Genomic DNA, 16,243 nt, shown 5'->3' on the forward strand with positions numbered 1-16,243 from the left:
ATGTTTACGTAAACAATGAACTGTCAAAGAAATCTATCATATAACGAGCCTAACAATGATTGATACTTTGACTTAGGTGCTTTGCGTAATTCTAATTATACATCTTAGATGTATATAAAATTCTCGCGTCACAGTATATGTGCTTAACTCCTTTAATACTTTGATGCAGCGTAATATAATATTATAATTTTTACGTTTTATGTTTACAGGTAGCAGAAAAAGCGTTTAACGAAATAACCGAAATGACTGGGAGAATTTATGCTAACATTTTGAAAAAAAAAAACACTGAAAATAAATACAAGAAGTGGGAATTAACCCTTTATTAGGATATTGAAGAGCTGATGCAAGCAAGATGAAAGTGCCTCTTCACTGTGACACCACTACTGTAACTACATGGACCTAGAAAGTGGCGATGATTCTGTTTCCGGCTGCATTATAGAATATTTGGATTATCATATTTTATTAAAATAACAAAACCGTGTTTTTAATTTATTTATTTTTTGTATTTTCTTAAAATAAGTAGTTCCTTAATAAAAAAGGAGTGAGCTTTCACTGGCAGTCATCAAAGTAGCCCTGCAGCTCTCAGGGAGAGGGTACTTAAATAACAGGTGCTATAAATTCATACTATGTCTCACTAGTGACTGGATGTCCCGGTGAACTTCGTGTCACTTATAAACCTTCCCTGGACTTCCAGGAATATTTTAAGACTAAAATTAGCCACATCGGTTCAACCGTTTAATCGAGCTATTGCATTTTTATATAGTCCATCAAGAAAGTGAAGAAATTAAAAGTGGAAACATCGTAATGTCATCCTTTTTTTCTTAGATTGATTTGAAAGGGATGACACTTCGATGTTGCCACTTTTTAATTTCTTCACTTTCTTGACAGAGACAGACTATGACATATACAAAGATTATAATACTTTACATAGGTTTCTTGTAATGTCGTAAATTAAACACACTATAACTACATCATAATTATTTAAAATTTTCTTAACTACATTATTATATAAATCATAATAATATTTACGTGTTTTTTACACTGTACTTAATATAAAGTACCTATCAAAATCTTTTATAGTGACTGGATACAGTGTGACCATAAGAGGCCACACCGGAAACAAGTGGCGACTCTATTAATGTCGTGACTTTTTTGACGGGCTGTATTTAATATTTATTTAAGTCAGATATAATAATTGTTAGAAGAGACTATGCCGATTAAGCCCAGCCGCATATTGTCAGAAATTTCTGATCCAAAACATATCTAACACTAAAAAATATCTAACACCTTAAAACTTATATTATTATTATTAGTAATAATACCTAAACATACTGCGTCGAATCAAGTTTTTAAAAAATACCTGCTCTAATAGGTACTGCATGAAATTTTAATTGTTGTTTTCCCACAGTAAAATGATTCATCTTAGTTGTACGATAGACTTGGGAAGTTTTTTTTGTATTCAAATCATAAATAAAATTCGGCCTCGGAAATAACTATACAATAATAGTATAATTAGATTATTTAGAAAATAAGTACTTTTGTTATTATTTATGTCATAAGAGATTTTAATATATTATACATGTCCATTGTATTATTTTTCTTTAAATATCATATTAAATTCATTTAGTGTGTAATAAATGCTTTCATACAAAGCAATTATTTTGTTTTTTATTCATATCTACAACTTTTTCGCTAGTCCTACGGACATAAGCCCAAAAGTCATAAAAAATAATTACTTGGGACCAATCGCCAGATTCAAAAAATGTTAAAAATTCATATCTGGTGATTGGGCCCACTGGGCCCAAAAACCTTGGTTGGGACGAAACACCAGAGTACTCGATCGGATGGCAGTTCATATGTTTCTGATCAGAAATTTCTGACAATTTGAGGCCGGCCCAAGTATATAAAGAAAAAATCGGAACTAGAAGAAAATTCCGATCACTTTTTCTGCCCCTGTTCACACAAGATAAGCTACTTTGGGTCACCGGTTTTTATAACTAAGTTTTTACTAAAATACATTTATTTTTCTGGATGAATTGATTATTAGAGTAAGTAATAATTAAATTAATGAAATAATGTATAATGTTGAATCAAAAGTGTTTTCTTTCTCCAATTTACCTACGACGTCTTTTAGGTTACGCGCGACCCCTGCCGTTACAAAAGAGCGTGCGACCGCTTGGAGAAGTTAGGGTCAATTTATACTAGCGCAGAGAAGCGCGAAGCGCATCGAATTATTATAACTGAACATAACAAATTAACGCACATATAACTTTTGAGAATTTAAAAAGGCGCGCGCATTCGCGCGCACTTTCGCGATGCCGCGCGCAGTGTGGACGTCACATGTTTCGGTATCATCGTGTCTTTGTGCTCAACTGAGCGGCTCGGGATGTTCGAGCGAGGCAACTTTGCTGTGTACGCCCGTCCGCCTCGCCCTCGGCGAGCATCCCTCGGCCGCGGCGGCTCGCTTGGTGTGGACCCGCCTAACGACTGAGGCGCCTTTGAGCATTTAAAAAAACCGACACCGCTCGGCTCGGACGCGCGCGCGCTCGCCCGTGCGTGAGCATGCGCCCGCCTCGGGCGAACAACGTCCACACCGCGCGAAAACGCCGCGCGAGGCTGGCCGCGGCCGAGGCGGCTCGCTTGGTGTGGACCCGCCTTATCACTGTAGGCACTCTGTGACTGGTGAGTCTGGCGAATCCGCGCGCGTTCGTTCGACGCGCTTCTAGCGCAGAGTCGAAGCGCATCCAAGCGAATTATTAAAACTGAACATAACAAATTCAACCAAAGCGCACACAGGCGAATCTACGCGTCATCACTGTAGGCACTCTGGCGAATCGCGCGCATTTGTTCGACTTGTTGCGAATTTGACACTTCGACGCGCTTCGACAATCGACTCTGCGTTATTATAAATTGACTCTTACAGTTACAGCTTAAGGCGGGGATTAATCTCAATCAAAAACGATAACCTTGCACACAACCAAAGACCCAGCGTATTCACATCGCAATAAGATTCATTTTAGCTTAGCATAAAACTGTAAGTTCACGGGCGGATCTTCTCTATTTTTCATGTTTTTAGGGTTCCGTACCTCAAAAGGAAAAAACGGAACCCTTATAGGATCACTTTGTTGTCCGTCTGTCCGTCTGTCAAGACCCTTTTTCTCAGGAACGCGTGGAGGTATGAAGCTGAAATTTATATCAATTACTCAGGTCTACTGTCCCTTGAAGCTGTGAAAAAATCAAACTTCTAAGCCAACGCAATCAAAAGATACAGCCGTTTATGCCGCAAATTTTCGACACTTGCAAGGGAATCAAAACCTACAGGGTGCTTCCCGTGAACTCAGAATCTTGAAATTTGGTACGAAGCAACGTCTTATAGCATAGATAAAGGAAAAATTACGAAAACCATAAATTTTTAGTTACATCACATAATATATATTTTTTAATAATTTTAAACTTACTACCCATTTCCTCATAAACGCGTAGAGGTATTAAATTGAAATTCATACCAAATACTCAGGTCTATAATACCTTTAAGCTGTCGGAACCCTCGGTGCGCGAGTCCGACTCGCACTTGGCCGGTTTTTTTTTTTAAAATATCTTTGGAAATAAATATTAAGAAACAAAATTGTTCGGTTAAAGAATTTTTAATATAGATTTGCTAACAATTTATTTAAATAAAATGTACAATTATCCTAGTTAATACTTATATTTCGATGAAATAGTTTTTTCGGAGGTTTGTAAATTAATTACAGCCAAAGTATTACGTTTTATTAAAATGTTTATGGTTTAAGGTATTTTGAATATTGTGCTTTATATCTCATATTTTTTAACGCTTCGTAATTATATTGGAACTAAGTAAACCGGGAGTCACGGAATAACAAATTGGGGTTTATCCTCGCCTTAAGTTGGTGCAACCCACCCTTACTAGATAATAAAATCACAATTTTTAAATCAAACTTTCTCGGACTGAAACGTGCCATCTGCAACGAATCAATTAACCACCCGGAATAAGTTCCAGCAGAAATTGCGGTTCCCGCAATTTCTACAACTACTTTGTTGACTGTTGTAGTGGAAGTAAATAAAACATAATTTGATTTTTATTACACATCAATTTATTAATTGGAATTTAATACTGTATTACATAGAAGAAATGCACTTCTCAGAAACATTCAGAAGACTTCCCTTTGGGACAGTTATCAACAAAACATTTTCTCATTTACTAAAAAAATAAATACGTACTACTTTGATATAGGTTTTATACTATCAATATTTATGAAGATCTGCATTGCCACATACTTAAAAATCTATGTATATTTTTCACAAAAATGAAAGTTCCGAACATAAACCTTAACATTATTTATCGTAAAGCATGAATCTACGGTTATCTGTGAATAAATAAAATTTTGCAAATAAACAACAATTAAAACATTTTAACAACGTTTAGTATTTGACTGTCGCTGCCGCAAATTTGTCAACAACATTTGCAATCACAATAAATGAAAAAGAAAAAATAATATAATTTTTATCATGGTGACCATATAGAAAGGCGTTTTGACACATATCCAACATAGTGAATAATAAATTTCGGTGAAACACAGCACGAGAGAACTACCAATACAGACAATCTTAATTCATTCAGTCGAAGTGGAACTTGTATAAAATATTAAGAAATAATTATAATCAGTCTTGTTTAAGAGAAAACGCATAATAACCATAACGTGTCAAAACAACACAACACGTCTTGATTACATAATATTTACTATCACATACAATATGTCAGATATGATGTCATTCCTTCTCCTGGACGTAACTAGTATACAAATCGCCTGCTATGCTACTTAGTGTTATTATCACAGTTGTTTAGAAGAGGTGGGTGCAGTACTTTGTACACAATAATACAGCCGCCGGGGCGGGAAGCGGGCCGCGGGCGCGGCTGTCACTGCGTCCTACTGGGCCGGCACGTCCTACGGTGCGCCAGCGCCTCCGGTATCTCTAACTACACGCGACCCGGTTCAAACTTTTTGTATAAATAACTTGCATAAAACTAACGATGATACCAAGGACACGGTTCGCTTAGGAGATCATCTTTGAGATGAATATAATATGCAAATATACATTTTTCTATGCAGTCTTTCTCTTATAATGTACATAAATAACAAAGCGAATCCCGCAATTTTAGTGCGTCTATTAGGCGTGACCCACTCAGAGTTGTTACACCCCTTGTTCAAACCCGTCCGTAAAACTACATCGTCGTATCTTTCAGATGCATTTACTTAACATATTATTAACGGATTCCTAGATAATAACTATTACGTCCCATCTTACAACTGGTACAATTTCGTCACCTTACAGTAAACTCGAAATAAAACTGAATAACAATAAAATATTAAATCTTACATCTACCATACAAAATATCTGCGAAGGACTTCCAAACTCTGTAGTCTCAAACATTCTTCTTGAAATTCGCTCAAATAGTCAAAAAATATACTTTTGTCTAAACAACACTTTCCGAACAAAAGGAAGTGCTCTTATGCATTAACAATTGACGAACGCAACGACAGGTTACAAGTAATGAAATATCACAGATTTTTTATCTCTTTGGACAGTAATGGGCTTCTAACATAATAATAATACCTGATTCAAGTATGTTTTGTACCAATTGACACTATGTTTAGCCCGAGAAACCCCTTATCGTACAAAGGATGTCCAGTATAAAAACTAGACAAATTATGTGAATATTTATCTTTTATATAAGGAAACTCAAAAAACACTTGAGAAACCGCTTACTTTACTAAAGGCTAGAAAGTAATCATTGTCAGATTTATAACCATCAAATCATTAATATCTCTAAATTAAATGCATTTATTTACATTCTTTCAGTATGTTATGAAATATTGTATTACTTTCAATTTGAGTCCTAGCTATTGTTACGTGGAACGATCGTAGGCGAACAACGTACCTAGGCATTAATATAATTAGATCTAGTAATATCGATATAAATAAAACTTGAAAATATGACTTTAAATGTCATTGACGTCATAGTACGTAAGAAAAATATTCACAATTTTATCTGGCAATACAGATTGTTTTGAAATATATCAAATTCTTACTCTAAGTTGTCCCATATCTTCACTGGATAAGATCATTATTAACAATAAAAATAATTTATATAAAATATTATTTTCTGCCTTTTAACCTTCATTTCTATAATTTCAATCATCTTCTAATGTTTCGTGCATTTCGTACATTATACAGACACTTTAAAAACGAAGGCACCCGAGATTACATAAGTGGGTAGCCACATCAACTACTCTAAACGGATAATATAATTATGATTAACTCTACTAGTGAAACATACTTGTCCAGTTGTTCCACTTTCTAGTTTTATTCTGCTGACCACTTCAAATTAAAAAAAACACAATATCTCCCGTAATATTCGACCCTACGGGCTATGATACATTTTTATATTTTTTGAACATGAGACTGAATAATTACAATTTTGAATATATAATGTAAGGCAAGTTTAGAATTGAATTTAATTAAAATGTTTCAATAATGAATTACTGAAATGCTTATCAATTTCACTCAACATACATGGCCAGCAGAACACAAGATTTATAACTAATACATAACACACTTACCACATTAATTTTTAATACCTAAATGATCTGAAGAAAGAAAATTTAACCAAAAACATCAATTATTATGTTATTAAAAAATAATACATCCCTCATTTATTGCAACAAATCTTGCAATAAATCTAGAACTATTTAGAACTCAGGAACATAAATTATTCTCGTTTCTGTTTTTTCATTCAGATCTTAAGATTACCTCATACGAGAGAAAAACCACCGCAAGCAGGCGGGCGACCCTATCCAAGAGTGTTAAAGCTAAGTACAGAAATAATTTTATATCGAGGACAAAAAAGATGCAAAATGAAAGATATTGGGTGCTTATAATAATAACGAGACCCTCTCTAATAGCAAACCTTTAAGAGGGGTCTCGCGTGACTTCTTGTATGAAATTATTGCTGTACTGGTGCAGCATAGAGCAGAGGGCCAGGGGGCAGGTGGGCGTAGGGGACGCCCGCTCCCACCGCAGCCTGGTAGCCGCAGGGGCCGCCGCCGCTGACACCGCCGCCGTAGAACTTGCCTCCTGTACACAACAGATAAATTAGAATCACAAACTGATGTTTTAAATAATCGGTCAAGTGCGAATGGGATTCGCCCACAAAGGGATCCGTACAGTTATAGAGCAAAAAAATTGTGTTTTTGCCCCCCTGAATTATTTATTTTATTATTTAATTAAATTACGAATATAATTAAAGATTTTTCGAATATTTCAAGTGCCTACCTGTTGCCATTATGGATTATGAGAAGAAAAAACCCCAATAAAATCATGTTTTATGCCAATTTTCTTTAATAGCACATTTTTAGTTTTTTAGAGACTACAAACCTAGCATGTCCTGGTGGTGTGGGTGGATCTGTGAGAAGTGGGGTGGCGCTGTGAAATGAGGTGGTGGGGAGCCGTACGACGAACCACTGCCCTGCGGTTTGTTCATGCCGTTATTTCCATTGCGGTACTGCTGTCCACTGTTGCGATCTGTTGGAAAATATTTTGTGAGTATCATAATGTAATGTAAAATATTTACAAAAAAAGAGGTTATCAAAATATGCTCTGCAGCTCAAAATTTTTAGTCTAGCAAATGAACAACTCTTACTGTCGTACGTACGCTGGCCATACGCGTTCTGGTTGTTGTATGTGTTCTGGTATCCATTGTTGTAGCCGCCTTGGTAGCTTCCCATGGACTCGAAAACATTGGGTGTCGGGAAGGGCATCTGCTTTTGGTAATTGTTTTGTCTGTAGTTTTGATTCTGATTCTGGTTATTGTAGCGTGGGGATTGTTGGCTTGCGTTATGATTTTGATAACTTTGGCTTTCGTCATTCGAGTTCATGGCCATCTTGTTGTTCCATTGGTTGTTGCTCTTTTGACGAGGTGAGCTGGCGCCGCTGTTATTTTCTTTACGCTGTTGCCAACGGTTGCGACCTGAAAAAATAATATTTAAGTAAGCATATTATCTAGTATTACTTTAACATTTATAACTTTTAAATATAAATTTAAGGTTTAAGTCTAACCAGAATTATTGTTGTTGTTTCTAGCCATGTCTGATAGTTTAGCTGGTGGGTTCTGTCCCGTTTCCCGGAGTACCGCGACCAAAGCTCTGGCTTGACGGGAATCTCCGCTAGTGAAGTAGGTATAAGCAGTACCAGATTGCTGACACCGACCAGTACGACCTTGACAAAAACAAACATTAAAATAAGTTCCTATAGGTTTACACGCTACAAGGTTACAATGTCTGTCAAAAAGAGGCAATAATGTATATACCAATTCTATGTATGTAGTCCTCCGATGAGTTAGGATAATCAAAGTTCACAACAAATTTAACATCTTCGACATCAAGGCCGCGAGCTGCGACATCTGTGGCAATCAAAATGGCAGTAGAGCCATTCCTAAACTCGGTAAGTACAGCATCTCTCTCTGGCTGGGACTTATCACCATGAATGGCCAGTGCCTTGTATCCATTGATGCGCACTACGCGAGCAATATCATCAACCTATAAAGAAAAAAGAATTGTATTATAAGTAATAGTTATTATAAGTGATGAATATTTATCAATGAAGTTCTTGAAACTAACCTTCTTCTTAGTCTCAACAAATACAATAACTTTATTGTCCTTTTCAGAAGCAATTTCTTTGAGCAGATTAGTAAGTTTGTTCTCCTTCTCATGTTCTTCACAAACTTCAATTATTTGCTTGATGTTGTTGTTTGCAGAAAGATTCAATGATCCAATGTTGACCTTGATGTAGTCTGTCAGGAAATCTTCAGCAAGAGCTTGAATCTCTTTAGGCCAGGTAGCAGACCACATGAGAACTTGGCGGTCAGGTCTGATTTGCTCAATGATTTTCCTAATCTGGGGCTCAAAGCCCATATCCAGCATTCTATCGGCTTCATCTAGTACGAGGTATGTGCAGCGACGTAAGTTAGTTGTTCCCCGTTCTAAGAAATCAATCAATCGGCCTGGAGTGGCAATCACAATTTCTACACCCCTTTCCAAGTCTCTGGCTTGAGGTCCTTTAGGAGAGCCTCCAAATAGACAGGTGTTCCTGATGCATCCCCGAGCACTGTAAGCTTGAGCTACTGACTGAATCTGCTGAGCCAATTCCCTGGTAGGTGCCAGAATCAATGCAATTGGACCATCACCCCTCTGGATTCTCTGTTGATGAACAATATGAACAGCAGCAGGCAGCATATAGGCAAGAGTTTTACCCGAACCAGTTGAAGCAATGCCGACCATGTCTCTGCCAGAAAGAGCAATGGGCCATCCTTGAGCCTGAATGCCGGTAGGTTCTTCCCATCCCTGCTCCTTGATGGTGTTTAGAATGTGGTCAGGGAAATTACCTTCATCAAAGATTTGATTTGGTCGTGGAACATTGTTTCCACTCACTGTTATTTCTTTAGCCGCACGGTATCTTTGCACATCCTCTTCAGAGCGTCCTTCAACATTAGCATGAGGCTTGTAGAAATTCTTTTGGATTGTGTCCAAGGTAGACATGTCCCACATAGGCTTTACTAAGCTGTCTCCAGGATGTTTTGCCTTCCTACTCTGCATGTTGCGGTCATTAAAGTCACCCCCTTGATTGTTGTTGTAACTCTTCTTTTGATATGACTGTTGACCATTGTTTTGATTGAAGTTCTTTTGGCCGTAGTTGTTCTTCTGGAAGTTGTTTTGCTGTCTGGGACCACCAAACTCCCCTTTTCCATTAAAGTATTGCATGTTTCCATTTGGCTTGTCATTTTCGTAATCATTCTTCTTTTGCTGGTTGTTATATTGATTTTTAGGCCTAAAATCTTTAGGTCCTCCAAAGTCATTGTGTGGTCCCTCATTCTTAGCATGGTTAAAATCATTCCTCATTCCGTTAAAGTCATTCCTTGGTCTGAAATTTTTATTGCCCATTCCATTTCTTGGTGCAAAATTTTTAGGGCCTCCAAATTCCATAGGATTAAAAACTGGCATTTTATTGAATTGTTCATTCCGGTCAAACCGAGGTCGGAAGCTGTAACATATGTTAAATGTTTAAGTCAATGCCATTTTCTAAGTGTAGAATTTTAGGGGCTCCAAAAATTTTTAGCATTTTAGAAAAACTTTGGTTAGCAAAATTTTATTCAGCAAAAGAATACAAATAATAATATAATAAAAAAAAGAAAAAAAAATAGGTAAAAAAATTAACAAACAATAACCTAAGGAAGGCACAATAAATAATATACCACCTTTTGTAATTTGCGAGGTTTTCTATAAAAATTAAATATTGATTTGCTATGAAAGTTATGTGTCCTTGAATGACCCTGAATATGAATTTAGCTCATTGTATGTATTAATTTTTATTATAGTTAACTGATTCAGTGCAGATGACACGGCAGCTGTGTCATTTAGAAAACAATTTTATTTCCCTCAAATTACACTTTAGAAGGTTCTACTCCGAACAAAATTGGCTTAATTAGCCTATAGGCTTCGTTTCTGAATATTATGTGAATTCAATTCACATAATATTCAGAAACGAATAAGTAAACCATTGTCAACCCTTTTTTAAGCTGCATTCATTTCCGTATCATATACATATATTTTTTTAACGTGTGGCGTATGGCACAGCTCACTAATATTACAACGGCGAAAGTTTGTCCGTCTGTCTGTCTGTTACCTCTTCAAGCCAAAACCGCAGAACCGATTTTACTGAAAGCGATGGAGATACTTTCGAGTCCCGGGAAAGGACATAGGAAGTATCGACCTATGTAATATCACCCTCAAATTACATGTTAGAAGGTTATTTTCTTAACAACACCATCTTAATTTTCCGCGTAATACAAAGGCTTCGTTTCTGAATATTCTGTGAATTGAAAAAAAAAAGTAGGGGCTGTCATTTTTCTAACTTACCATAGAATATGTTGCAAACAAAAAAGGTTTGCAACATCTATGGCGAGACAAATCCAACTTCTATGGCGTATGACACGACTAACGGGTCACGAAAAAATTGTATGCCGCCACTACTAAACGAACATTTATAGTGTTTACTTAACAAAAGCAGTTTAACTACAGTAATAAGAACCTCTCAATTAAATTATTCTATTGAATGTTGATTTTAATTTAATTCAATAGTACATATTTTTTTTTTAATATTCATTGGAAGTCTTGAATAAAATAGGAGGTTTATTTTAGATGCTTTTCAGAATTTAATTAACACATTGTCTAATTCCATGTATTTAAATTTAAATATTCAGTTAAAAAATAGCACAATTGTATGGAATGCTCAACTAATTATTGTTCCATAATAGCAAAGAAATGGGCTTTTAAGCTCCGACATCAAAGGAGAGGTAAGATCTAAAATAGGGTTTTCAACTGATAAAATGAGATTAATGAGGAAATACACTTTATAAGAAATAGTAATTGTGAAAAATGCAACTCTATTAGAAATGAGTACCTATGACCTACATAATACCCAATCACTGGTTGGTAGGTATGAATAGAAAAAATCAATAAATTAACACGCCTAGAAATTCTAATGCTATCGCATATTATAAAGTACCTATACAAACAATAAGTCTGTTTTAAAAAATTGTATCCATTTTAAAGTAAGACACATAGGTTCAAAACACAGAAGTAAAAATAAGATATAATTTCAAAATTGAAAGGTTCCTCCATCAGCTGTATTTATAACATAAGACAAAATGGCTGCCGAGTACCGATGTGCTTCAACAAGATTGATTCTACGATACCTGATGCATGACAAGTTACAAAAAAGCATTAATTTCTAATCTTACATTGGGTGTTGATTGTGAAAGCTGTTGTACTGCATGATGATGCCTTTGCTTCCTCTTGCTGGATGTTAAATAGGTACGTGGTGGTAAGAGCTTCAGTAGATATCTGTAAAAATAATTTATTGTCATTTTCGTTAAAACTAATGATAAATTAGTAATAAGCGCCATAAAAATAACTCACCTCTCAAACGAGAGAATATGATTATTATTTTATTTTAACATTCAATTCGACGACCTCCTTATCCCGGCGACGAACAACTCGATAGAAGTGGAAAATGGCGGACGGAAAAGGAAGTCCATTTAGTAGACCGTATGGCGGATAGCGATTGGCTATTCCAATATTCCGTTCCGTTAAACGGTATTTACAAATAAATACAAATACAAAAGTCTTTATTCACCATGATAATTTTACAAACATTTTAACAAATAACGGTCCCCCAAACTAGGCGAGGCCTGTCCTATGGGGGAGTTTAATTGAGTACAGTAAGTATTGCGGCTAGAACAACAGAAACATAAAGAAAACAAACAAAAAAACATCCTTATCAACAAATCATCCTTATTCTTAAAAAATATATATATTTATAAAAGTGTGTGTGTATGTGTGTGTGTGTGTGCGAGTGGTTATTAATTGTACACTTTTATTAGGTTTTCGGCTTCGGCGTATGACCAGGACAGCAGTGATTGGGTAAGTAAGAACTTTTTTACCTTCATGTACAGAGTATAGTTTCAAATCAAACAGGTTTACAAGTCTATAGTATTTTACTGTACTTACTATATTTTGTACCTTTTTGTTTATATTTTTTTATACCTTTTTTGTTTATATTATATACTAGCTGTTGCCCGCGACTTCGTCCGCGTTAACATAGTATAATAACAAAGATGGATAGTCCGCTAACAAATATGAAAAAAGTTAAATATAACCTCCTCCTTTTTGGAAGTCGGTTAAAAAGTAGGCTAAGTTACACCTTACTACATCAGCTATCTACCAAAAAAAGTCCCGGCTAAATAGCTCCAGCCGTTTCAGAGATTAGCCGGAACAAACAGACAGACAGACAGACATACAGACAAAATTTAAAAAAAATGTAGTTTTGGTGTAGGTATCGTATACAGGGTGTCAAAAGACCGCTTCCGATAACTTCGTGGGGTTATTATAGGGCATGAGATATATCCATTGGTGCAAGAAATTTTCATGTAATCGCCAGTTTTTAAAATAGTCAAAATTTTCAACACGCAATGTATAATGCGTGCAGTTAATGCGCGATAATATCGCCCGCCGCCGATGAATGAAACCCCGGGCCGAGCCGGCCCCCCCGCGCTGCCCGCGCCGAATACCGCGCGCGCGGCTCTGCGCTAGTCATGAGTTAAGACAAAACAGCTGATCGTGGTGTGCCCTATACCCTAGCCCGTAGGTACCTAGTGAATAAACCACCAATATTGTAATGATAAATTACAATAGTTTACACGATTTAACAAAATGTTACAATTTATTAATTACCGTTTCTCAATTTTTTACTCAAAAATACTCAGTTTTTACTTCCGGCCAAAAAGGAAAAGAAATCATAATTCACATCCGATCATCATCCGATTTACACATCTGTAAAAATACATACACAGTTACCTACTGCACCTATCAATACCTATCAATGGAAAACATACGTGATAACATGTTCACTGACCTGTGATCAGCTGTCTGCTTTTATGAAATGCAGTTCGAACTGTGCTCCATGATCCATCTAACTCGATGTAGATTGCAGAGTTATTCAACACTTAACAAAAGTAATTACAGGAGACATTCCAATTCTTTAAACACTTTTTATTCCACTGTTTAAACCGCACTATCGTCTATCGACGATGATGTTCACCTGTTCCTTAAAGCATCGCACATTCATCGGACGTATCTTGTCACGGCTCGTTATTAATTACAAACATTAAAAAAATAGTTAACAATACACAAAACAAGCAATAATATGACAACATCTAAACGTAAAATTACAAAACTTAAACAAAAACGTCACAGTACCTACACCAGCACGGCGCGTGTTAGACAGCCGACTGAACAAAATTGAAGAAAAAACTTTGTAAAATAATAGGGATGTATCCCTGTGCAATGTGAATATTTTGAGTAATCGATAATTTTTTTATCGATAAATCGTATTAATTGTTTTACATACGAGTACGTATTGATTACTGTCAAACTAAAAATAAACAAATACCTACTCAATATTAAGAAAAGCGACAATAATTAAAAGTTATTTAATTAATTAGGTATTAAAGTATTTTAGACGCGCATAACGCGTACCACGGTATAACAATCACTTTATCACTGTAATGTAGGTATCGAATTTAAAAAATGAGATGAGTTCTACTAAATAATAGTTATAATTTTTATTATTTAATGGTAATTTAAATATCGACTAAATAGTATTGAATTTATAGGGTACAACACTTAGATTGTCCTTGAAATGGATTAGCGACACGTGCGTCGGGCACCTGCACAGCGGCGCGCTTTGTCGGCGCCGCGATCAAAGCAAGCCGCCGGTCGGTGTCCTTTGACTACTTCCGAAAGTCGATACACGACGAACATTATTTCAAAAATTAAAATAGATTTTTTAATTTAGTAGCCATTTGAGCATTGAGGTAATAGGTTGTTAGAGTTGTTAGGAGATAAGTTTGATTTTTTAACAATTACTTCAAGTATCAAAACGTGGTAGTATTGTGTAAAGTGTTAATAATTGATTATTATTTCAGTTGTAATAAAATACTTTGTGGTGGTTGATACATTTCGTTAACGAGAAGTTTTTTTGACGTTCTTGGTAGTGACTGGTCTTATTGCTTGGTGTTAAGGACTATTTTCAAAATGCATAAAGAAGTAAGAACACTTGAACTCAACATTTTTCACGTAAGTTAATTGCCAGTTTTATGTATGAGGTTTTTTCGTGTATCGTCTGTTATTTCGATTGATAAGTGACGATTGCGGATAAACAGTTCATCCGCATAGGTTTCGTTACTTACGATGAACTTTTTAACTAGTCTAATAATCTTAGAAGTTTGCCATACTGTCGTAAGTTGTTACACATGCACAGACAGTTACTTACAGTTTTCTACATGAGCTACCATTAAACTCTTAACACTGCAAGTAGCTTAGATGAGAGGTCAGAGGTCAGAGTTCTAAGTTCCACGTCATGGTGACCTTCATGGGTTTGAAATTGAAAAGACATACATTAGGGTTTCTGTGTGTTCTGTCGTAAGTCGTAACTCGTAGTGTATCGTCATTCGTCGCATACGACCTTTCGACTTAGCGTGCGTAGGGCGGAGCTAACAGCTGATTAACGCGGTCAACGTTCTCGGGTATGTACTCGGAACACGAGAACGTTGACCGTGCGCTTGCAAATGCTTATTGGGGTAAAAATAATAAAATTTAAAAAAATATTTTAAAATATTTTTCTATGTGGTTTATTATCATGTTTAAAGGGTTTTAATTATAAAAAAATAAAGAATAAAAAATTAAAAAAATAAAAAAAAAATTAAAAAAAAATACATATTCGTAATCAGAAAATGTAGTATAATCATACCCCAAAGTTATCGGAAGTGGTCTTATTACACCCTGTATACATGTAGTAAAAAACGGTTCTTTCAATATTACAAACAGACACTACAATTTTATTTATATGTATGTATGTATGTATGTATGTATGTATGTATGTATGTATGTATGTATGTATGTATGTATGTATGTATGTATATGTATGTATAGATGATTTTTTAAGTTTTGTTTTATATTAAATTTTGTGTTTAATGGTTAATAAATGTATTTATCTTAAAAAATGAGTAAGGCTAGGAGAGTAATTTCTAATTTCTATTGTAGATGAAGTGTTTTTGAAGTCAAATTAAAATGACACATCTATACTAATATTATAAAGAGGTAAACTTTGTTTGTTTGTTTAATTGTAATGAATAGGCTCAAAAACTACTGGACCGATTTTAAAAATTCTTTTACCATTCGAAACCTACATTATTTACGAGTAACATAGGCTACTTTTTATTTTGGAAAATATAGGGTTCCGTAAGATATTCCAGTTTTTCGGAAACAACCAGAAAATTTACTTATTTTGCGTACGCTGTCTAAACTATAAAAGATCTTATAAATATCTACAAAAATGTCCGCGACACACTATACCTATCTATGTCAAGTGAGGCACAACTACCATTTTTTTAATAAAAAATCTTGATTTTTTTGGACTACATTTAAACGCATTTAATTTACTCATGCTAATAATCCTTATCAAAATAAATTATTTCATCTCTAAGTACAGTTTATGTAGACAATATTTGGTCTTCGATTGATTAAAATTGGACGTTTGGTTTAGAAGT

General features: G+C 35.3%; 1 protein-coding gene across 3 annotated transcripts; it reads right to left on the reverse strand.

Annotated features, from left to right (window-relative positions):
• Window positions 1–4,097: 4,097 nt before the first annotated feature.
• LOC121738309 (ATP-dependent RNA helicase dbp2-like) lies at window positions 4,098–12,157 on the reverse strand. 3 transcript variants are annotated; one of them, XM_042130283.1, is made up of 8 exons: window positions 12,054–12,157; window positions 11,876–11,978; window positions 8,697–9,996; window positions 8,387–8,615; window positions 8,137–8,295; window positions 7,721–8,047; window positions 7,456–7,602; window positions 4,098–7,155 (listed from the first exon to the last, which is right to left on the reverse strand). In XM_042130283.1, exons 2-8 carry the CDS (start codon window positions 11,908–11,910, stop codon window positions 7,025–7,027), a joined length of 2,328 nt encoding a protein of 775 aa, XP_041986217.1. In that variant the 5' UTR covers window positions 11,911–11,978; window positions 12,054–12,157; the 3' UTR covers window positions 4,098–7,024. The 3 variants fall into 3 exon arrangements, with proteins under 3 accessions (XP_041986217.1, XP_041986216.1, XP_041986215.1); XM_042130282.1 differs by having other exon boundaries at window positions 7,733–8,047; window positions 8,697–10,116; XM_042130281.1 differs by having other exon boundaries at window positions 8,697–10,116.
• Between the last annotated feature and the right edge of the window lie 4,086 nt (window positions 12,158–16,243).

Source organism: Aricia agestis, chromosome Z, assembly GCF_905147365.1.
Source record: "Aricia agestis chromosome Z, ilAriAges1.1, whole genome shotgun sequence".
Taxonomy (NCBI): Eukaryota; Metazoa; Arthropoda; class Insecta; order Lepidoptera; family Lycaenidae; genus Aricia; species Aricia agestis.